This window comes from Suricata suricatta, chromosome 8, assembly GCF_006229205.1.
Source record: "Suricata suricatta isolate VVHF042 chromosome 8, meerkat_22Aug2017_6uvM2_HiC, whole genome shotgun sequence".
NCBI classification, from domain to species: Eukaryota; Metazoa; Chordata; class Mammalia; order Carnivora; family Herpestidae; genus Suricata; species Suricata suricatta.
This window is the reverse complement of record NC_043707.1, coordinates 39,022,397-39,044,512: the sequence shown is the minus strand read 5'-3', so window position 1 is coordinate 39,044,512 and position 22,116 is coordinate 39,022,397. Positions and strand designations below refer to the sequence as shown.

Sequence of the window (22,116 nt, the reverse complement as noted above, 5' to 3'; positions counted from 1 at the left end):
CCTTAACTCTTTTTTCCCCTTCTTCTCCCCCACGGTCCTCTCTTAAGTTTCTCCCATTCCACATATGGGTGAAAACATATGGTATCTGTCCTTCTCTGCCTGACTTATTTCATTTAGCATAACACCCTCGAGTTCCATCCACCTTGCTACAAATAGCCAGATTTCATTCTTTCTCATTGCCATGCAGCATTCCATTGTATATATAAACCACATCTTGAGCCATTCGTCAGTTGATGGACATTTAGACTCTTTCTATGATTTGGCTATTGTTGACAGTGCCGCTATGAACATTGGGGTACATGTGCTCCTATGCATCAGCACTTCTGTATCCCTTGTGTAAATTTCCAGCAGTGCTATTGCTGGGTCATAGGGGAGTTCTATTGATAGTTTTTTGAGGAACCTCCACACTGTTTTCCAGAGCGGCTGCACCAGTTTACATTGCCACCAACAGTGTAGGAGGGTGCCTGTTTCTCCACATCTTTGCCAGCATCTATAGTCTCCTGATTTGTTCATTTAGCCACTCTGACCAGCATAAGGTGGTATCTCAGTGTGGTTTTGATTTGTATTTCCCTGATGATGAGTGACGCTGAGCATCGTTTCATGTGTCTGTTGGCCATCTGGATGTCCTCTTTGGAGAAGTGTCTGTTCATCTGTTTATGTCTTCTTCCCATTTGTTCACTGGATTGTTTGTTTTTCGGGTGTGGACTTTGGTGAGTTCTTTGTGGATTTTGGATACTAGCCCTTTATCCAATATGTCGTTTGCAACTATCTTTTCCCATTCCATCAGTTTCCTGTGAATCTTGTTGATTGTCTCCTTTGCCATGCAGAAGATCTTTTATCTTGATGAGGTCCCAATGGTTCATTTTTGCTCTCGATTCCCTTGCCTTTGGAGATAAGAAAACCAGACTCTTAAATACAGAGAACAAACTGGTGCTTGTGGAGGGGAAGAGGGTGAGGGGATGGACAAAATAGATAAAGGAGGTGAAGAGGTACAAATTTCCAATTACAAGATAAATAAGTCATAGAGTATAATAAATATAGCACAGGGAATCTAGTCCATAATACTGTAATAATGTTGCATGGTGACAGATGGTCACCACACTTACCATGGTGAGTAATATAGAGAATTGTGGGATCAGGATCTTGTACCCCTGGAAATTATACTTTAATTTTAAAAAACCTGAAAAGGTTTGTCATAGACAAATTTTATTGTTAATTTCTAGGTCCAGGGAGAGGTGAGGGTTGTCATTCTATGTGAGGGGATGAAAGATGCCTCCATTTGGTGGATGGTCAAACTCCTCGGTAATGGGGTGTGGACCTAGCGCTTGTTCCCTGCCACTGAACTGGATGAGCTGACTGATTTCAACAGATGCCACAGATTTTAGCCGAGCTGCCTGCAGGTCCCACATCCACCTAGGTGAGGTGCTTATGTAAGGTTGTAGAGCAGAGTCATCAGCTTATTCAGACGGTAGAACTCTAGAGGGGAGGCAGAGGCCAGAACCAGATAGGTGAGAAAGACCAGGTCATGGACGGAAAAACCCTAAACCTGTGGGGCAGGTTATTGCATTGCTGCTACATTTCAGGAAAAAGAATATGTTATGTTAAGGTGTGATTTAATCTTCCATTGATTTGGGTAAGGAGGTATAATTAAATTTATAACACCCATTCATAATATAGACAAACACTTCAACCATTGGCTGCCGATCTTATCACAAAATCATTGGTAATTAGAGCAGTGAGTTCCTGGCTGGTGTATCATGGAAAAAAGAAGTGGATTTTAGTCCTCTGTTTTATAAGGGCAACTATGTGTTTATTGTGAGTGGCAGGCGGTGGCAAAGATGCTTGTTGAAATGAGAGGGTGTTTTGGGAGGGGAAGGTTGCAGTCATGGTGAGTAGAGTTCCATTACAAACACCTCTTTGCACCAGAGAATGTGGCTCAAATAGCCATTTTCAGGGTTGGTGATAGCTGTAGCAGGAACACCTGGAATCATAACAAGGCTAAGGTTGATTTTGGGGGTCCCCATGCAGAGAGTATGGACTTTTATACTGTGAGCTAAGATTCCTTGGTTACTTCAATACTTTCCATTGTATCTATTAGTTTCATGTTAACTCTTAGATGGAGGGACTTATGTCTGGTTCATTTTATAATATGCCAAGCGCAGAATTGGTGCTCAGTAGATTTGTAGTAATCTATAGATGTCTAGTAGCATAGCATTCCATTTTTTATTATTTATGGTTATTTAGAATTGGGATTAGGATTAAAAGATAAGGTAGATTCCAGCACATTTATAGGAATTTTCCTCTGAAAATGGTGACTTTTCCTTGGAAGAATAAAATATGGACCAAACAAGGAATATTTTGTGATATGGGATGAAATGTATTATAAAACGAAGACTGGTTTTTCCAGTCAATGTGGTCCGAATTGTTCTAATCTGTTAAATGGGCTTCTCTAAGTCAGATGCAATAGTTGAGGCACTCAGGGTTGACTATGCCCTCAGCAACCACACACACCCTCCATTCCACTGCCTGAGTCTTGTGGAAAAATAAGCCAATTAGCCAACCTTCTTCTTAGGTAACAGCCTAATAATCTTGAAAGACTGAGAGGGTGAAGCAGTGAGAAACTGATTTTGTCCTGATAGGTCAGGGGCTTGAGAAACAGAGGGGAGGATTAGTATTACATGGGTACATAGAGAGTTAATACTCAGATGTTCAGCCCTAATCCATAGGTTTTCTTTGAGATAGAAATGACCTGTGAAATGAGCTGTGGTCCAGAGGAGCTGCTAAAAGACACAATTCTTTTCTTTTCTTTTCTTTTTTACAGTTATTTATTATTGAGAGACAGAGAGAGAGAAAGAGCATGAACAGGGGAGGGGCAGAGAGAGAAGGAGACAGAATCTGAAGCAGGCTGTCAGCTGACGTGGGGCCCGAACCCACAAACTGCGAGATCATGACCTGAGCTGAAGTTGGTTGCTCAACCGACTGAGTCACCCAGGCGCCCCAAGCCACAATTATTTTCATAGGAAGAAAGCCCAGCCCCTGAGAATCTTCTCTACTGGGCCAAGGTCAGGCTGATTAGGACCATTTGTATCTTCTCCTTCTTCAAACATTCTTTGCTTTCTAAATGGTCTTAATGCTTCATTTAGTTTTTAATATTTTTCGAATGCTAGCCATGCCATGTATATGCCAGACATACATATACTTTTATATATGTAAAGATTAATCTGTCCTCAAAACTACTAACTATGAGGAGATACCACTGTTTTCTCTACTTAACAGGTAAGACAGCTAATATAGGCATCTCTGCATCAACGGTACACTTCTTGTAGGGTGTGCCGCTGAGGTTTGAACCCTGGCAACTTGGTTCCATAGCACACAGTCTCAACCACCAAAGTCTGCTGACACGGGATACACTGGAAATAGTTCATGAAGCTATTTTACAACTACACATGTTTATGTATATACAGTTTGAAATAAGTATCATTTATATGCTTTTATTAGATGTATAATATATGTTTTACATATGTATAATTTATAGATTGCATATACATTTGCAAACATAATAATTTTTGTATAGGTATTTATATGGTAATTTGCACATAGAAGACCTGGAAGGGATTAGATAACAATGGTTGTCTCTGAGCAAGAGTATTATTTGTGTCCTTTGTACTTGTGTCTATCTTGTGTCTTCTGTAATTTCTTCATGACAAACATACAATGGTTTGTAACTAAATTTCCTTAATTTATAAAAGGATTTTTTATTTTGCTTAGGACATTTAAAGACGTGCACTGACTAAACTTGTGACTGCTCTCCACAGGATTTTACAAAGCCCAGGCACAACCGTGGGTCCAGAGCAGCACGGGGCTGACTGGGTGTCATAACTGGCTTCTTTCCTTTCCTAGACAGAAGAGTGGAGACTTTCCACGGTGCGGACTACTGTGCCGATCCCAGGACGCTTCTCCAACAGGCGGGCCTCTTCAAGTTTGCCCCATTTGGTTATCTCTTCTCCAGAGCTCTTTTCCGGAGAATCCCAGATAAACCCGAACCCTTGTCCCCTCCACATTTCACCCAGAGCCATAACCTCAGAGGTGCCTCAGCTCCCCTGATAGCACCTCAGAACGGCGAGCCTCTTCCCCCCGAGATCTGCTCTGTGCCGGAAGAAGTTTCAGGGAGCACTTTCAGCCATGGTAGGAGGTGATGCTGGGAGTTTAGCCTTCTCTGTGTCAACAGGCCCAGACCTAGTCCTCAGCTCCTCGGTAAGAGCTGGGCCTTGGGAATCCGCAAGCCTCGTTCCAGTCAGACAGACAATAGAGGCAAAGCTATCTGGCCACTTTAGTTTCTTAATTTTCTCCCTCTGTTACATGGAAATATGTCAGAACAGGAGGCTCCTCTTCCACCGCAAACTGTGCCCACTTCCCAGAGATGCACAGAGGGGAACTACCATTCATTTCTTGTATATATAACATGTATAAATGGAGAGCACTGAGGACCCTCTGCACACAACTGAGTGGTCTACATCCATCCTGGGAGATGAATTCGGTGTTCCTATGAGTGGCCAGGACAAGGGTGAGCCATCACTTTAGTTTCAAGGCCCCCAGGAGAAGGTACAGATGGCTATTTCCTGCTTTGAGGAGGGAGAATCCCAGGATATCTACCTTCCTGCCTCTCCACAGGGACTGCTCCAGAAATGTCCTTTCTTAGGTAAAATAATTTGGCACCTATAAGACCATCTCTATGCAATGGAGCCCAAGCCCTGGCAAGAGACTTATCTCTACAGGAGGATCGGGGCAGGGCCTGCTCCAAACCAGAGCAGGAGCCCGTTGGTTACTGGGAGTGTCTCTGTGAGGGCACCCCCCAAACAAACACACATACATATGCCTACTATCAGCCCCGTGGCTCAGAGCAGCTTGGGGTGGGTCACTACTGAAATTTTCAGGGCTGCTTCCTTCAGGAAGTGTGCCCAGTGCCACACTACTGACTGAGCCTGTCCTAATTTCTGATACCATCTTCCAATCCAGCAAAAGCAGATTTCCTGCAGAAGCTCCTTTAGAGGCATGAGGCCTCACCACCACCAGGGGGAGGCAGTGGTGAACCTGCCAACCCTATGAACGCAAAGCACTGCTGGAAGAGGCTGGCTGGGCTTTGGAGCGAGTCTTCAGCCGGAGCACCCCTGAAGACCTGGCCCTTTTACACACTATAGGCAATGGGACTGGCCTTCTGAGCTTTTAAAGAGTCCACAAAGTGTTTGAATCAAAGATAAATAGATGTCTTTCTCTAAGTATATATGTATGTCAGCTCCAAAATAAAATTGTGCAAAATTGAAATCTATAAATGTCGCAAGGTCTAGAGATAAAGCATCATGAACCTCATTCATTGTGAAATCTATAAATTCTATATTCTTAAAAATTACTTATTAAGCAATTTTTAATATGGAGTGTTTTTTTCCCAAGACTGTACTGTAATTGAAAAGAAATCATAGCCAAAATGACTTATGTGACTTAGATGTAAATGATTTCAAAAACAAAGTTATTAAACTGCTTTCAAAAACTTTTAGTAAAAATCATACTTAAGTGGTCTATAGGTACATTTTAATATGTTCCATATTATGTGGAAGGATTATCCCCCTACTCTTGAAAAGAAATTCTTCTCAGGGGCTGTGAACACATACACTCCATTTCCATCATGCCCTTCTATATTTTCCACAAAATTTCCCTCTTGGGTCTAGGCAACTTTAAAAGTTTGAGGAAGGTCAGAAAGTCCAGAGAGAAGGAGGGGCAAGACCAGTGATGGAGCAGCATGGTTACTTTGGTGGATGCCTTATGGTCACAGAAGTTTTGACCCACTCACACCCAGGTTCAGAAAGAAAGTAGATCTGTCTTGAGTGGCAGACTCATATCTGCCAAGGCCAGAGACTAGGAGTGGCAGTCATGATTTCAGCTAATCAGTTTACAACAAAAAACACGACTGTTGAAAGGACTGGCCGCTTACAGCCCTTAAGCAATGCCTTTTCTTTCACATAGATATCAATACCATAATTAGAAGCTGGTGATCACAGACTCAGAGGAGGAAAGTTGGTTTCTTGATTTAGAGGTTAATGGCATCTGGCCAGTCACCTGATAGAGATCCATTGCCATCACAGACCTTGCCAATGGGACTCGGCTCTGTAGACATAGACTGCTTATGGGGGTCCAGCTTCATTGACTTCCATGAATCCCCTTTTCTACATTTAGCTGAATAACCCCCTCCCCTCTGAATGAAAGGTTAATACACTAAAATTGCAGTCAGATTCTGTTGGCTTAGACACCATTCTTTCTTTTTAAGGTTGACCAATAATATGTCTCTGATTTGATCCATTCCAATGTTTAATATTTACAAGAAATCTCCTTTTTATTTATACCTAAACATTGGAGGGATCTCACTGTGGCTTTCAGATCTGTCCAGCAAAGCACAGGGGATAGTCTCTCAGCTCTTGACTCTGCTTGACTTCATTGTTGCTTGACTTCTCTTTCAGAACTACTTCTTCCTTCATATTTCCCCCCATTGTTTTAGGGTAACACCCTTCCTTTTCCTGGAAGCTCACTGGAACATGGATCTAGAGAAAGGCATCTATTCCAAGATGTCAATGGGTTCCATGCTTTCATGGCCACAATGTTCTACTGGGCCCTGAGGTGGGATTAGAATAGCTACTGTCTGTGACTTCTTTCCAATCCCTTTGGGTAAATTCTCACACATTCTGTGCTTTTTGTTTCTGTGAGGTAATGGGTTACTAAGTTTATAGCTCAAAAGTCTGGTTTAGTTTTATCTCTGTCATTTTCTAACTGCATGACATTAGTAACACTAAAAGAAACCATTTTCTTAGTTGATATGAGCTTGATTATATTTATATTTGCCTTCTGTAATCATAGGACTTTCTAGAGATTATATGACCTGATGTATGTCAAAGGAAAGATCAGGTTATTATGTGTTTTTCAACAAGTAATTATTGAATGCTACTATCTGCCAGGATGTACTGGGAAAAAGCATGAATAAAACAGGCAGAGGTAATAATGATGAACTTTGCCAAGTTTCCTCCACCAGGCTGTATCATTTTGTTTTCCCACCAAAAAGTGTGTGAATGCCTCTTCTCCATAGCCTTGTCAACAAAGTCTTTTCTCAAACTTATAGATTTTTGCCAAACTGATGGTGAGAAATGTTATCTTGAAACAGTTTTAATTTGTTTCCATTGTTATAAAAAAGTTTTAGCATCTTTTCATATATTTAAGGATCACCTGAATCCCTTCTGTCAACTATTTGTTTATATCTTTTGCCCACTGTTATTTCTTATTTTGTGCATTTGTGCTTTTTCACCTGTACCTTTCTTTTACCTTCTAAAAAATTAGGTTGGTAGTGGTTTCCTACTGTGTTGTTTCAAAAGAAAATAGGTTTCTTATTTACTTATTTATTTATTGTACTGATTTCCTATTTTCTTAGTCATTACTTTATGCCTTTACCTTTTAAAATTCTTCCTTAGACATTTTTTGTTTTCATCACTGATTTTCCTGGGAGCATTCATGTAATTAATACAAATCCTTATACATCTAGTTTACTTATCATTATTTTCTAAAAGTTCTGCAATTTAATTTTGTAATCATCTCCTTTTATCCAAAAGTTGTTTAATAGTGTGTCTGTTATTAATTTCCAACAAAACAGTAACAACAGAGGGATTTGGCAATATTTACTTACATTACACGAGCATGTAAGCACTATTTCTATCATTTCTATTTTTAAATAGTGCATTGAAATTTTCTTTGTGGCCTAATATTGAATGTTCCATGTTTAGAAGGTGTAGTTTTATTGTTGGGTTAATATATATATAATCACAGAGTTCTTTATATCTTATTGTATTGTTCAGTTCTTCTCAATACTCAATGTTTTGAACTGAAAGAAATAAAATATTCTATTATTATTGTGGGTTTTTTTCAAGTTTTACCTCAAATTCCAGTTAGTTAATACACAGTGTAATATTAGTTTCAGCTGTAGAATTTAGTTATTCGTCATTTACATCCTCTTTAGTCCCCATCACCAATTTCACCCATACCCCTGCCTACCTCCCCTTCAGTAACCATTAGTTTGTTCTCTATAGTTAAGAGTCTGTTTGCTTCTGGTTTGCTTCTCTTTTTTCCCAATTCTGTTCATCTTTTTTGTTTACTAAATTCCATATATGAGTGAAGTCATATGGTATTTGTTTTTCTCTGACTGACCTATTTTGCTTTAGCATAATAATCTCTAGTTCCATCCATGCCATTGCAAATGGAAAGATGTCATTATTTTTTATCTCTGAGTAATATTCCATTATATATATATATATATATATATATATATATATATACATATATATATATATATACACTCCATATATACACTCCATCTTTATCCATTCATCATAGGTGAACATTTGGGCTCAATCCATAATTTAGCTACTGTTGATAATGCTGCTATAAACAGGATGCATGTATCCCTTAGAATCAGTATTTTTGTATCCTTGGGGTAAATACCTAGTAGTATAATTTCTGGAGCATAGGATAGTTCTATTTTTAATTTTTTGAGGAACCTCCATACTGTTTTCCAAAGTAGCTTTACCAGTTTGCATTCCCACTAAGAATGCAAAAGGGTTCCCCCTTCTCCACATCCTCACTAACATCTGTTGTTTCCTGAGTTGTTAATTTTAACCATTCCAACAGGTGTGAGGTGGTAGCTCATTGTGGCTTTCATTTGTATTTCCTTGATGATGAGTGATGTTGAGCATCTTTTCATCTGTTAGCCATCTGTATGTCTTCTTTGGAAAGATGTTTATTCATGACTTCTTCCCATTTTTTAACTTGATTATTTGTTTTTTCATTGTTGAGTTTGATAAGTTCTTTATAGATTTTGATACTAACCCTTAATCAGATATGACATTTGCAAATATTTTCTCCCATTTCAACTAAAAGGTTGTCTTTTAGTTTTGTTGATTGTTTCCTTTGCTGTGTGGAAGCTTTTTATCTTGATGAGGTCCCAATAGTTCATTTTTGCTTTTATTTCCCTTGCCTCAGAAGATGTGTCTAGTAAGAACTGTTTATGGATAATATCAAAGAGGTTGCCACCTGTGTTCTCCTTGAGGATTCTGATTGTTTCCTGTCTCACATTTAGATATTTTAAATTCATTTTTGTGTGTGGTATAAGAAAGTGGTCGGTTTCATTCTGTTGCACGTTGTTGTTCAGTTTTCCCAACACTATTTGTAAAAGAAACAGTCTTTTTTTTTTTTTCCGTTGGATATTCTTTCCTGCTTTGTCAAAGATGAGTTGACCATATGGCTGTGGATCGATTTCTGGGTTTTCCATTCTGTTCCATTGATCTATGTGTCTGTGTTGTGCCAGTACCCTACTGTGTTGATCACTACAGCTTTGTAATGTAGCTTGACATCTGGAATAGTAATACTTCCAGCTTTTCTTTTCTTTTTCAGGATTGCTTTGCTATTTGGAGTCTTTTATTGTTCCATACAAATTTTAAGATTCTTTATTCCAGCTCCGTGAAGAATGCTGGTGGTATTTGATAAGAATTGCATCAAATGCGTAGATTGCTTTGGGTAGTATAGACATTTTAACAATGTTTGTTCTTCCAATCCATGAGCATGGAATGATTTTCCATTTCTTTGTGTCCTCTTCAATTTCTTTCATAAGGGTTCTTTTAAAAAATGTTTATTTTTATATTTAAGAGAGAGAGAGTACAAGCAGGGCAGGGACAAAAAGAAGGGTACAGTGGATCCCAAGTGAGCTCTATGCTGACAGCAATTAGCCTGTTGTGGGGTTCAAACTCATGAACTGTGAGATCATGACCTAAGCCAAGATCAGATGCTCAACCAACTGAGCCACCCACCCAGGTGCCCACATAAATGTTTTATAGTTTTCATGATACAGAGATTTTACCTCTTTGGTTAAGTATATTCCTAGGTATTTTATGGTTTTTTGTGCAATTATAAATAGGATTGATTCCTTGATTTCTTTTTCTTTTGCTTCATTATTGGTATACAGAAATGCAATAGATGTCTGTACATTGATTTTGTATCCTGTGACTATGCTGAATTTGGTACCAGTTTTAGCAAATTTTCAGATGCAGTCTTTTGGGTTTTCTACATAGAGTATCATGTCATCTGCGAATAGTGAAAGTTTGACTTCTTCTTTGCTGATTTGGATGCCTTTTATTTATTTTTGTTGTCTGATAGCTGAGGATAGGACTTCCAGTACTGTGTTAATGATGAGAGTGGATAGTCCTGTCTTATTCTTGACCATAGAGGAAAAGCTCTCAGTTGTTCCCCATTGAGGATGATATCAACTGTGGGTCTTTTATATATGGCCTTTATGATTTTGAGGTATGTTCCCTCTATCCCTATTTTGTTGAGGGTTTTTTTAAAAATCAGAAATGGATGTTGTATTTTGTCAAATGTTTTTGTCTGCATTTATTGACAAGATCATATGGTACTTATCCTTTCTTTTAATGATGTGGTACATCACATTGATTGATTTGCAAAATTGGACTACCCTTGCAACCCAGGAATAAATCCCACTTGATTGTGGTGAATAATTCTTTAAATGTACTGTTGGATTCGATTTGCTAGTATCTTGTTGATAATTTTTGCATCCATGTTCATCATAGATACTGGCTTATAATTAATCTCTTTAGTGGAGTCTTTGGTTTTGGAATCATGGTAATGCTGGCCTCAGAGAATGAGTTTGGAAGTTTTTCTTTCTCCTTTCCTTTCCTTTTTCCTTTTTCCTTTCCTTTCCTTTCCTTTTTCCTTTTTCCTTTCCTTTCCTGTCCTGTCCTGTCCTGTCCTTCTCTCTCTCTCTCTCTCTCTCTCTCTCTCTCTCTCTCTCTCTCTCTCTCTCTCTCTTTCTCTCTTTCTTTCTTTCTTTCTTTCTTTCTTTCTTTCTTTCTTTCTTTCTTTCTTTCTTTCTTTCTTTTTCTTTCTTTCTTTAACAGTTTGAGAAGAATAGGTATTAACTCTTCTTTAAATATTTGCTAGAATTCCCCTGGGAAGTCATCTGGCCCTGAACCTTTTTGTATTGGGAGAGTTTTGATTACAAATTCCATTTCTTTGCTGGTTCTGGGTCTGCTCAAATTTTCTATTTCTTCTTCTTTCAGTTTTGGTAATTTGTATGTTTCTAGGAATTTATGCATTTCTTCCAGATTGCCCAATTTGTTGGCATACAAGTTTTCATAATATTCTCTTGTAATTGTTTGTATTCTGTGGTGTTGGTTATGCTCTGTCTTCTCTCATACATGATTTTATTTCTTTGGGTCCTTTCTCTTTTCTTTTTGATAAATATAGCTAGGGGGGTTATCAATTTTATTAATTTTTAAAATAACCAACTGTTAGTTTTGTTGATCCAGTCTACTGAGTTTTTTTGTTCCTATATCATTTATTTCTGCTCTAATATTTATTATTTCCCTCTTCTGCTGGATTTAGGCTTCATTTGCTGTTACTTTTGTAGCTCTTTTTGGTGTAAGGTTAGATGGTATTTTGAGAATTTTCTTGCTTCTTGAAGGAGGTCTGTGTTGCAATATACTTTCCTGTTAGGACTGCCTTTGCTGCATCCCAAAGGTTTTGAACTGTCATGTTTACCTTTTCATTTGCTTCTGTGTACTATTTTTATTTCCTCTTTAGTTTGCTGGTTATTCCATTCATTCTTTAGTAGGATATTCTTTAACCTCCATGTATTTGTGGTCTTTTCAAATTTTTTTCTTGGGGTTGGCTTCACATTTTATAGCATTGTTGTAAATAAATATGCATGGTCTGATATCAATCTTTTTGTACTTGCTGAGGTCTAATTTATGACCCAGTATGTGATCTACTCTGGAGAATATTCCATGTGTACTAAAAAAAATGTGGTTTCTGCTACCTTAGGATGAAATATTCTGAATATATCTAGTAAGTCCATCTGGTCCAGTGTGTCATTCATAGCCATTGTTTCTTTGTTGATTTTCTGTTTAGATGATTTTTTTTTATTGCTGTAAGTGGCATATTAAAGTCCTCTACTAGTATTGTATTATTATCAATGATTTTCTGCAGGTTTGTTATTGTTTTATATATTTGGGTGCTCTCAAGTTGGGGCATAAATATTTACAATTGTTAGATCTTGTTGGATAGACCCTTTATTATGATATAGGGTGTTTCTTTATCTTTTGTTACAGTCTTGGTTTAAAACCTAGTTTTTCTAATATAACTGTGGCTACTCTGGCTTTCTTTTGATGTCCATTAACATGATATATGGTTCTCCATCCCCTCACTTTCAATCTGCTGGTGTTTAGTCTCTTAGGCAGTGTCTGTATGAGTCTTGTTTTTTAATCCATCCTGGTACCCTATGTCTTTTGATTGGAGTATTTATTTTGTTTACCTTCAAATTATTGATAGATATGAATTTAGTGCCATTGTATTATTGTAGTGCCAACCTGTCAAGTTGGTGTTTCTGGAGATTTTCTATTTTCCTTTCTAGTCTGTTGTTTTTGGTGTTTCTTTCCTACTCAAGGAGTCCCCTTTAATCTTTCTTGCAGGACTGATTTAGTGGTCATGAACTCCTTTAGTTTTGTTTGTGTGGGAAACTTTATCTCTCCTTCTATTCTGAATGACAACCTTGCTGGATAATATACACCTTGGGTATATAATTTTCCTTTTTAGCACATTGAGTATATTATGCCACTCCCTTCTGGCCTCCCAGGTTTCTGTGGATAGGTCTGCTGGAAACCCTATTTGTATTCCTTGTAGGTTAGGGATTTCTTTTCCCTTGCTGCTTTCAGAATTCTTTTCTTATCTCTTTATTTTGCAAATTTTACTATGGTATGTCTTGTTGTTGGCCTGCTTTTTTGTTTTTTTTTCCCACAGGAGCTCTTTGTGTCTCCTGGATTTGTATGTCTTTTTCCTTTCCCAGATTAGGGAAGTTTTAGCTAAAATTTGCTCAGATAAACTTTATGCTCCTTTTCCCTTCTTTTTCTGGGACTCTTATGATATGAATGGGTTACAAATGTAGCCTTATGGAACTCAACCATATGGAGTTGTTGAGTTCCCTAAGGCTACATTTGTAACCCAATAGTTTTCTTTCCCTCTTCTTTTCAGTTTCATCATTTTCCATAATTTTATCTTCTACTTATTTCTTACTTATTCATTCCACTGCTTCTTCCATCCTTGTGGTCATTACATCCAGTCAGTTTTGCATCCTGATTATAGCATTTTTTATTTTGGCCTGACTAGTTTTTAGGTATTTTATCTCGGTAGTAAGGGACTCTCTGGTGTCTTCTATGATTTTCTCTAGTCAGCTAGTATCCTTATGATTATATTTTAAATTTTGGTTTAGGCATATTACCTATATTTGTTGTGATTGAATCCCTTGCCATAACCTGTTCTTGTTTTCTTTTGGGATGAATTTCTCCATCTTGGCGTTTTTCCAGGTCTCTGTCTTCCATGTGTTAGGAAGACTTATGTTTCCTGCTTATGAGAGCAATGGCTATATTAAGAAGAGGCCATATACTGCCTAAGGCCAGTGCTTCAGGATGTGTCTCTAGGATGTGCTGTGTATACTCTGCTGTTGTATTTTGGCTGCTCTTTCCCTCAGATCAGTCCTCTGCAGTGTTCTGCCTTATCTGTGGTGGGTAGTGTTTGGTCCTTGTCCACTGTTGGGCAAGTTTTAACTTGGTGTGTTTTGGTCTGCTAGATAAAAGAGGCTGGATCCTATTTCCCCTAGAACTCAAGCCTTTTAGCACTCTATGGTCAGAAGATTTGGTGCTGTGGAGGGGTTGTGTTGGTCTTTTGGGGGAGGGACTTATTGTTGCTCTGATTCTCAAGCACATTTGCCCTACTAAAAAACACCTGCAGAGCACAGAGGGTGAGATTTGATGTATTTGGTTCAAGCCTTCGCCTTCACTCTAGGTGCTGTGATGCTCACTCAAGTCCATCTTTGCTGATGGGCAGGGGTAAAAATGGCTTCACCTGGCTCTCTCATTCCCAGAGAGGGGAGTTTACTTCTGCTGATATTCAGGAAGCCCTTATGGAAGAGCAAATAGTCTTCTCTTGTGTGTTCCTGACATCCCTCAGATCCCTGCCTTCACCCTGTCTGTGTCCCAGCTGTCTGCCTTCCCAAAAGTGCAGTGCTCCTCTGTTTTATCTCGGGTGCACCTGCTGGGTTTCAAAACTCCAAATTTTAGGGACCCAGAGTGGTGAAGACCTAAGGTGATTTTCTAGGGGCGAGTTTCACTGTTCTGTGGCTGGAACTGATTTGTCCCAGAAAAGCAACAATGCAGGATTTGGGGGATTATGATAAAACACAGCAAAAAGCTATGTTCAGTGAGCTGCCCTCAGCAGGTGCTTCTGTTCCTATGCTAATGAACAGAGCAGTTCAATGATGCTTGTTGACACTTTTGTCCCCTGAGATTCAACGTCTCCTCTCCCAAATGCACTCCAAGAAGGGGAACTGTCTCTTCCACTGTCCAACTCAGGATTCTCATATCATGTTGTCTGTTCCCAGACTTCTGCCCTCCTCTCCACAGGAATACCACTATGTTCACCAGGCTTGACCCTAGCCTGAACTTGGTGCAGACTTCTAAAACATAGATTTTGAGCTTTGCTGCTTATAACTACTTGCAATAATCAGCCCCTCTCATTTTCCCTGTCAATGACTTTGAGAAAGTGTTTTTCTTGCGTAGTGTTCTCTCTTCTTCTCTCCTTCTGTTTCTCTCTTCTTTCCATGATCAGTGCTCCCACACCTCCACAGCACCCATGTCCTTTTCTCCCCCAAATCATGTCTCTGCACCTCCTTCCTTCCATGATGTGGCCTCTCCTCTCTCCAGTTTTGCAGTCTGTTATCAGTCCTCAGATTTCTTGGATGTTCAGAATGATCTGATATTTATCTAGTTGTGTTCTAGGGATGAGGCAATCATAGGGTCCCCCTGCTACTCTGCCATATTAACTCCTCCCTGCCTAAGGGTTATTAACACATTTTGTTTTCTCTTTGGAGATTGCCCTTACCTCCTATAAACCAAAATGCAATGGGAAATATGCCTTATGCAGGATTTAGTTATTTTGTTGTAGAAGGCCCTTCAGAGGGTCTAGTCTGCCACACTTCCAGAAGCAAGAGTCCCCTTACAAAGCGTTTTACAGTTTTCATAAGCCCCACTCAAAACGTGTGGACTCAGCATTTCTGCAGTTAGGCAGATAAATCTATATTTTAAAAACTAGTTCTGAAGTTATTATTATAATAAACCATAGTTAAGAGTTTTTACCCTATAACTTGTTCATATCCAGCTGGTGAGACATAAGGAGAGGTCAGAGCTGACACAGAGGAGTTTTTGGGGCTCTGGCTTCTGGCTCAGTTCCTGGTAACACATGCCTTTCCCTTCTCCACTACTTAGTCTCCAGTAGGCTTCTTACCTGTATTGGTAACCTTAAGTTTGCCTTACAGGTGAACAGATACTTAATATTCTAGAATTATAGTGTTACCTATCTACTTACCTACCTAAATCCTGCTTGTCTTTTAAGGGCATTGCAAAAAAAAACCTCTTCTGGTTGAAAACTTTTCTGATACATCTCTGCCAAATATAAAAATATGATGTCTCTTCTCTTGACACTTTTATAACTCTTAGAATCTCATGCATTATTTTCCCAATCAGATACTTTTCAAGGGTAGGGCCCATTCAATATCACAGCCCTGTAGCCTTAGGCCATTATGTCAATAGTGATTGAAAGGGACACAGAGCCCAGTTGCTTAGGAAGGTTTTATTGGTACATTAGGATAGATGGGGCAATGGACAGATGGAAGAGATAAAAATAGCTCTGAAAAGTAGGAGAATTTGGCATAAATGGATGACTGACTTTATGTCTTCCTGTTCCTGAAGGGGTTTGTACAGCAGAGGTGATGAGAGAAGAATTTATGATAGAAAAGTACCTTACAGAAATGGTCTCACTGAGGAAGACCTAAGACAAAAACACCATGATTAAGACCTCATGTCCAGGGACATGCCAACTGGACTGGCCAGAGAAGGACAAGCCAACCCCTCTGGAGCTGTCTTCTTCTGGTACTGGGCACTGGAGTCTTGGGCTGGGACATTCATGGCTTGTTGCTTTTGAAGTAGGAATACAGCCCCCTGGCTGTGAGGCCCCGCTTCCCTTCTGGCTGGGCTGTCTCCTGGCCTTGGGTTGAAGGCATGCTACAATGCAGGCTATCCTGGTCCTGCCTTGGGATCGTTGTATCCCTTGTTTGGCCACCCACCCTCTCTTGAGTAATCACTGTGGGTTCTCTCTCTCCCTGCCCTCCTGTCACACTGCACCTTGGGTGAGTGCTGCTCCAGTCCTGTCTCCCTGTCAGAGTGCTTGCCCGAGCCTGGGCTTGTCCTCCCAACTCTGTCTCTCCTGCTTCATAGTGGCTCACTTGTGTCCATCTTTGACCACTGCCTGACTGCCCTTGGGTCTGTCCCTCATCTCTATTCCCTGTGCGACTTACATAATGGCTCTTGTCTTGTTCCATGGTCTGGGTGTGCGTCTGGGTTCGTGACCCTGTCTGTGTCTCAATGTGCCCTCCTGTCACCACTTGGCTTATCTGACTACTGTCTTGGCCCTGGACCTCAATCCCTCTGGTCTGGTGATGAGTGAACGGTGGCTGGGTGCCAGGGTTTCCTATCTGACCACTTCTGTCCTGTTCCATGGTCTGGGTGACACCTCTTGGTGTCTGAACATGTTCTCCTGACACTATCTGGCTTGTCTGGCTCCTATCTTGACCCTGGACCTCAGTCCCTCTGGTCTGGCTATGGGTGGACTCCTGTGGCTGGGTGCCAGGGCTTCCTATCTGACCACTCCTGTCCTGCTCCATGGTCTGGGTGACACCTCTTGATGTCTGAACATGTTCTCCTGACACTGTCTGGCTTGTCTGGCTCCTATCTTGACCCTGGACCTCAGTCCCTCTGGTCTGGCTATGGGTGGACTCCTGTGGCTGGGTGCCAGGGCTTCCTATCTGACTGCTCTTGTCTTCCTCCACAGTCTGGGTGGCATCTGTCTGGGTCTGAGTTCTGGTCCCAGTCACTGGTTCCCTTGTCTGGTGGGCTCTGTCCTGTTCCCTGGCCTGAGACTGTCTCTCTGACTCCCTCTCTCTGGTCTGGTGACTCTTGTCTTTGCCCACTCTCTCGGTCTGCTGTGCACATCCCCCAGCTTGTGTCTGCCAACTCTCTCTCTCTTGTCTCTGTGACTCAGACTGGCTATCCTGATCAATATCCTGACCATGGGTCTGAGCCCTGGTCCCCACCTGTCCTCTGGAATCTTGTGTGCTCTGTCCATGTTGGATCCCCTCACGATGCTGTTCTTCCCTAGCCATCCCCACTTCAGTTCTCCTGCTCTGTCTTTCTCCCAGCTCTTGTGAGCCCCCAGCATGGTGGATTCCAGACTCTTGAGATCCACAGGCCTCTTCAGGACTCTCGCTCAGTGTCTTGAAACAGGCTTGGGCGACTTTAAACACCAGGACCAGGAATTCCTTGAACTCCACAGCCCCTGTGTCATCTTCATCCAGCAGACGTAGGACTTCATCGACAGTGGCAGGATCATGGGGTTTCTGGGGAGGAGAAGAGGCGAAGTCAGCATACCTCCTCTGGGGAAGGTGTGGTTGGGCTAGTGCACTCAGTCTGCAAGCTTCCCACCCCTGAGCCAGGGAGCCGACCTGTGCCTGCCTCGGGGTGCATACATAACTACAGCAGCCCTAACATGAAATAGCTTTCAGTGCGCAGTCCTTCTCACAAGGGAGGAAGAACCTTTTGATTTGTATCCTCTGTGCCTGGCATAATTTCTGGCTTACAGGAGAACTGGAGCAAGACTCACTGAAGAATGAATGAATGATTGAGCTCATAATGATTCTTTGGGCTGTCCTCAGCCCCTGAGCCCTGGCTCTGAGTGAGATTCTCTCCAACATCCAACACCTGGAGAAGCACAGCGGGAACATGGCCTCAAGAAGATTCTGTGAGATCTTCACTGAGGCTCAGGTGTTTTCCCAAGATGGGATTGGTAGAGTCTGGTGGGACCACAAGCTGCCCTGAGTATGCATCCTGCTGTGCCTACACATTCTTGTCCCTAAGACCATCATCCTGGTTGCTTTAGATGAGAACCAAAGGCAGGGAGAGGCAGGGAAGTGCATCAAGGTCCTGAGTCAGCTTTGCTGTTAGGGAGAGAGAAGGAGGGGCTCCCATAGTGTCCTCCAGCTGATGACAACAAACTTGCCCTCAAAAACACATTTCTGATGTGACCATTCAGCTAATATTTTTGAGCAACTATAAGACACAGAGCTATGCTGTTAATAAATGAATGAATGAATTTCTGATAGACATAGGAATTGGGTACTGCATCAAGTTTAAGAAGCAGCAGAAAGCAGCAATTATTTTCATTTCTAGAATACCCGTAGTCTCTATTCTTCCCTGAGCTGTCCCTTTTGAGTCCTTTCACCTTGCCTCCAAATTAGAATTAATTGAAATCAAGGTATTTTCTCTAGGGAAACTACCATCTTTGTTCCTTTGCCTTCCTTTTCTCCTCCTTCACAGCTGCCAAGAGGTCCAGTGGGCTTGGATCCAGAGGCTACCTCTTCAGATTCCTGAGGCAAAACATCTGCAGGCAAACCCTTTTCCTCTCCTCTCCCACCCTCCCCACCTGGCCGGGCACGTCATACCACAATGACATCAGCAAACTCATGCTCCAGGAGCCTTTTCAGCTCCCCCCGGGTGAGCACTGTGCAGTTGCCCTCGGTCCTGGCGTATCGCCCAAAGGCTTCGATGATCCCATTAATGTTTCGCAGTAACTGAGGCATCTTTGGAGCCAAGCTGGAGAAAGAAGCAATGCCCCCGTGGGGGCTCCAAAATCAACCTCAGCATTTCCTCTTGCTCTCCTTCCAGGTCTTTCCTCGCACATTCAGCTCTGCCTCTGATGTCTCTGTCTTCCTCTCCCTTTCCTACTTAATGGATTTTATGAATGGGAAAGAGGGATACATCATGATTAGCGACAGGCTCCAAAGTCAGGACTTCTGTGCCAGCCTCACCACCTACCTGTCAGGTGGTTAAGGCAGTTTTCTTTACCTTTCTATGCCTCGGTTTACTCATTGTGAAATGAAGGTAATAACAGTATTTACTTGATAGGATTATTGTGAAGATTAAAAGAGATAATTCATATAAAGTACTTGGCAGATGCTGGCATATACTAAGTGGCAGCTATTAAATATCATTATGATGTTATTACCTACATACATAATGTGTGTACATCTGTGTAAACTGTACTGCTCACAGAGTACTTCCATATGCATCATCTCTTATAATCCTTATTATTTCCATTTTTTTTTATAGGTGAGAAAACAGGCTCAGAGAAGTGAGGTGATTTGCAAGGCTCCATAGCTTGTAGGGAACTAAGAAACCCAAGAGTCCATATCTCCTGAACTCAAATGCAATAAGCATTCTAGACCGTACCCTGTGGACAGTCTATCTAGTCAATGGTTTCCTGTCATATAGTGTTAGGGTCCCTGGGAACACCAACAGGCAGTAAGTACATATCTAGGTTGACCCCTGCCTCAGGTGGGGCAAGCAGGAACCCCAGGGGGTTCCACCCTTTCTTGCTGCCTTTTGGGTAGGAGTTCAGGAAGAGGCTGGGTTACCATCTGTTGGCCATGCTCACGGTGCCTTACAGTTCCAAGTCCTAAGTTCCACTGAATGTGACTTCTGTCCTCAGCACTGGGACATGTGAACTGTGAAGGAGGTCAGCCTGCTTATAGCTGTGTGGCTCCTGCCAGCCCACAAAACTGGTGGGCTTATGAGGAATGACTCCCAACTGAAGGGAGAGATTTTCCTTCTCATTAGCCAGGGACCTGGGCATGGCTTGAAGTGAGTCCAAGGTGAGGCTGGATGGGCAAAAAGGCAAAGGAACATGGAGGTGCATTAAAGTAGAAACCTCAAAGACCAGGAGAAGGCAAATTCAAATGCTAGAGGAGGAGGAAGGCCTGGGTACAGAGGCAGGAGAGTGAAGGGAGGCAGGAAAGAGGAAGGCTTAGTGCTGAGGAAGACGGGGTAGTGTGGCCAGAAGAATTCTGAAAGTTATAGACCCTTGGTAAACTCTTCAAGGGGTGTCCTTTCTACCCTCCAGTAGCCAAAAATTTCAGGCAGACTTTGCTTTGTACATCAAAGAACAAAACTCAAATATTGTACCTCAACAGAGAAATGAAAAAATCCTGGGTTTTTGTTACCAAATTACAGATCTTCATCACTGACCTATAAACAGTAAAAATAAGGCTTCTTTTTAGTTACACTTCAGATGCCTTAGGATAAATCTACTAACTCATCTTCCCTAATAAGGCCCTGGGGAAGACTGCATGTCAGCCCCTTTCTCTGTGACAAGGTTCAAGCCCATTGTTGGCAGGTTGGCAGGAGTAACCTGATTCTGACTTCACACACTGCAAAGAGGCTTCCAGAACCTTAAGAATAAGACACCTTTGCTGTCCAGAAAGGCACATGGGTGGTTCCATTGCTGCTGCTAACATGCTCCAGTGAGAGGAGCCACTGCCAGGCCAGCCTCAGGGAGGAGGAAAGAGCCCCATGGCTTCAGGGCAGCATCTCCTCCCATGTGCACATGCCCACTTTGCCTGAGGCCCAGTCAGAGCGGACACTTACTGTCCACAGCTGGCAACCACAGGCCATGGCCAGATCTGAGAGCTTGTTTTTATGAGCTCAGATCACCAAGAAACGAGAATGAGAAAGAGGTTCCTCAGGAGGGCACTTACCTAATGCACAGGCAGGATGAGCAAGTGGCTGTTAGGTGGTGAATGGAGTACCAGGTCAGCGGGACAGGAACCTTTTATAGGGGATTTAATGGAGGCTGGTGTTTTAGATAGACCTCCCCGCCCCATGGGAAGGCTTGATTCATTGAAGGCTCAGCCCAGCCCAGCCCCACTTCCTTTCTTGTCTGTTTCACCTGCTGACACATGGCTGTGCTGGCCGAATGAGCCCTTCCTCTTACTACACTAGGTGCCTCCCTGATTCCTTCCCTAGGTCTGTCTCCTCATGTCAGAAAATCTCCCTTCTGATGTGATGGGCTCAGCAGTGCTCAGCACAGGTCAGGGCTCCTCGTGAATAGTCGTCATCTCTATGTGACTGCAAAGTCATGGGACTTCTTTTTGTTAAAAATATAAACATTTAAAAACATTTCCATCTATTGAGGGTTACCCTTTCCAAAGCGGTCACTCTGGGAGACTGCACATGTTTTTCTGGTGATGTTGCCATTACTTAAGACATTCTTGGAATTCTTGTTTTGGGATTGCCTTTCATGCCAAGTTTGTGAGACTTGCAAGAAATTCAATCTCATTTCTTTTCGGTTGGATCTCATTTTTGCTTAAAACAAAATTAATAGCTTCCTCCAGCCCCCATCCTCTGGGTAGGCAGTGTTTTACAGCTGGCAGGAGAAGAGGCTTAAGATAATTAAGCACAACCCCTTCATTGCCAAGTCAGGGAACTCCACTGCTCAATTGAACAGCAAATATTTATGGAGAGCCTACTCCATTTCAGACCCAGGGCTAAGGACTGAGGGAAACAGTGTGAAACGGCTGTCAGCAGTTTCTTTTTCTTTCTTTCTTTCTTTTTTTTTTAAAGTTTATTTATTATTTTGAGAGAGAGAGAGACAGGGTGTGAGTAGAGGAGGGGCAGAGAGAGAGAAAGACACAGAATCTAAAGCAGGCTCCAGTCAGAGAGCCTGACATGGGGCTCAAACTCCCAAACAGAGAGATCATGACCTAGTCCAAAGTTGGACGCTTAACCGACTGAGCTACCCAGGCGCCCCAGCAGTTTCTACTCTTACTGATTTTGCAGCCTGGCAGTCCCAGGAGAAAGTCTGGAGAAAGTAACTGTACTGACAATTACTGTTTGATTTGCTTCGGTTTGATTTCATTTTCATTACCACCTCATTTTGTTGCATCTCACAACGGAGCCCTTTTTTTTTTTTTTTAATAAATGAAGACCGCGAGCACTTGGAGAAGTGGCCACTCTGAAGAAGGGATGGGTGTGGTGGAGCCCTCAATTTCTGGCCATCTTCCCCTCTATACAATATGCT

At 41.7% G+C, this 22,116-nt stretch overlaps 1 protein-coding gene across 1 annotated transcript; it reads right to left on the bottom strand.

The window, feature by feature from the left end:
• Positions 1-16,111: 16,111 nt before the first annotated feature.
• CRNN (cornulin) lies at positions 16,112-20,833 on the bottom strand. Its single transcript, XM_029946056.1, has 4 exons — positions 20,795-20,833; positions 18,704-18,854; positions 16,718-17,602; positions 16,112-16,543 (listed from the first exon to the last, which is right to left on the bottom strand). The coding sequence occupies exons 2-4, from the start codon at positions 18,839-18,841 to the stop codon at positions 16,112-16,114; spliced, it is 1,455 nt and encodes a 484-aa protein (XP_029801916.1). The 5' UTR covers positions 18,842-18,854; positions 20,795-20,833.
• Positions 20,834-22,116: the final 1,283 nt, after the last annotated feature.

What these genes read in the sequence shown, in the direction of transcription:
- CRNN (XM_029946056.1), bottom strand. Translation starts at nt 18,841, where the DNA reads ATGCCTCAGTTACTGCGAAACATTAATGGGATCATCGAAGCCTTTGGG. An exon ending in AGTTTGCTGATGTCATTGTG is followed by an intron (nt 17,603 to 18,703) that starts GTATGACGTGCC and finishes TCTCCTCCCCAG; the next exon opens with AAACCCCATGATCCTGCCAC. An exon ending in ATGTTCAGACACCAAGAGGT is followed by an intron (nt 16,544 to 16,717) that starts GTCACCCAGACC and finishes TCACGAACCCAG; the next exon opens with ACGCACACCCAGACCATGGA.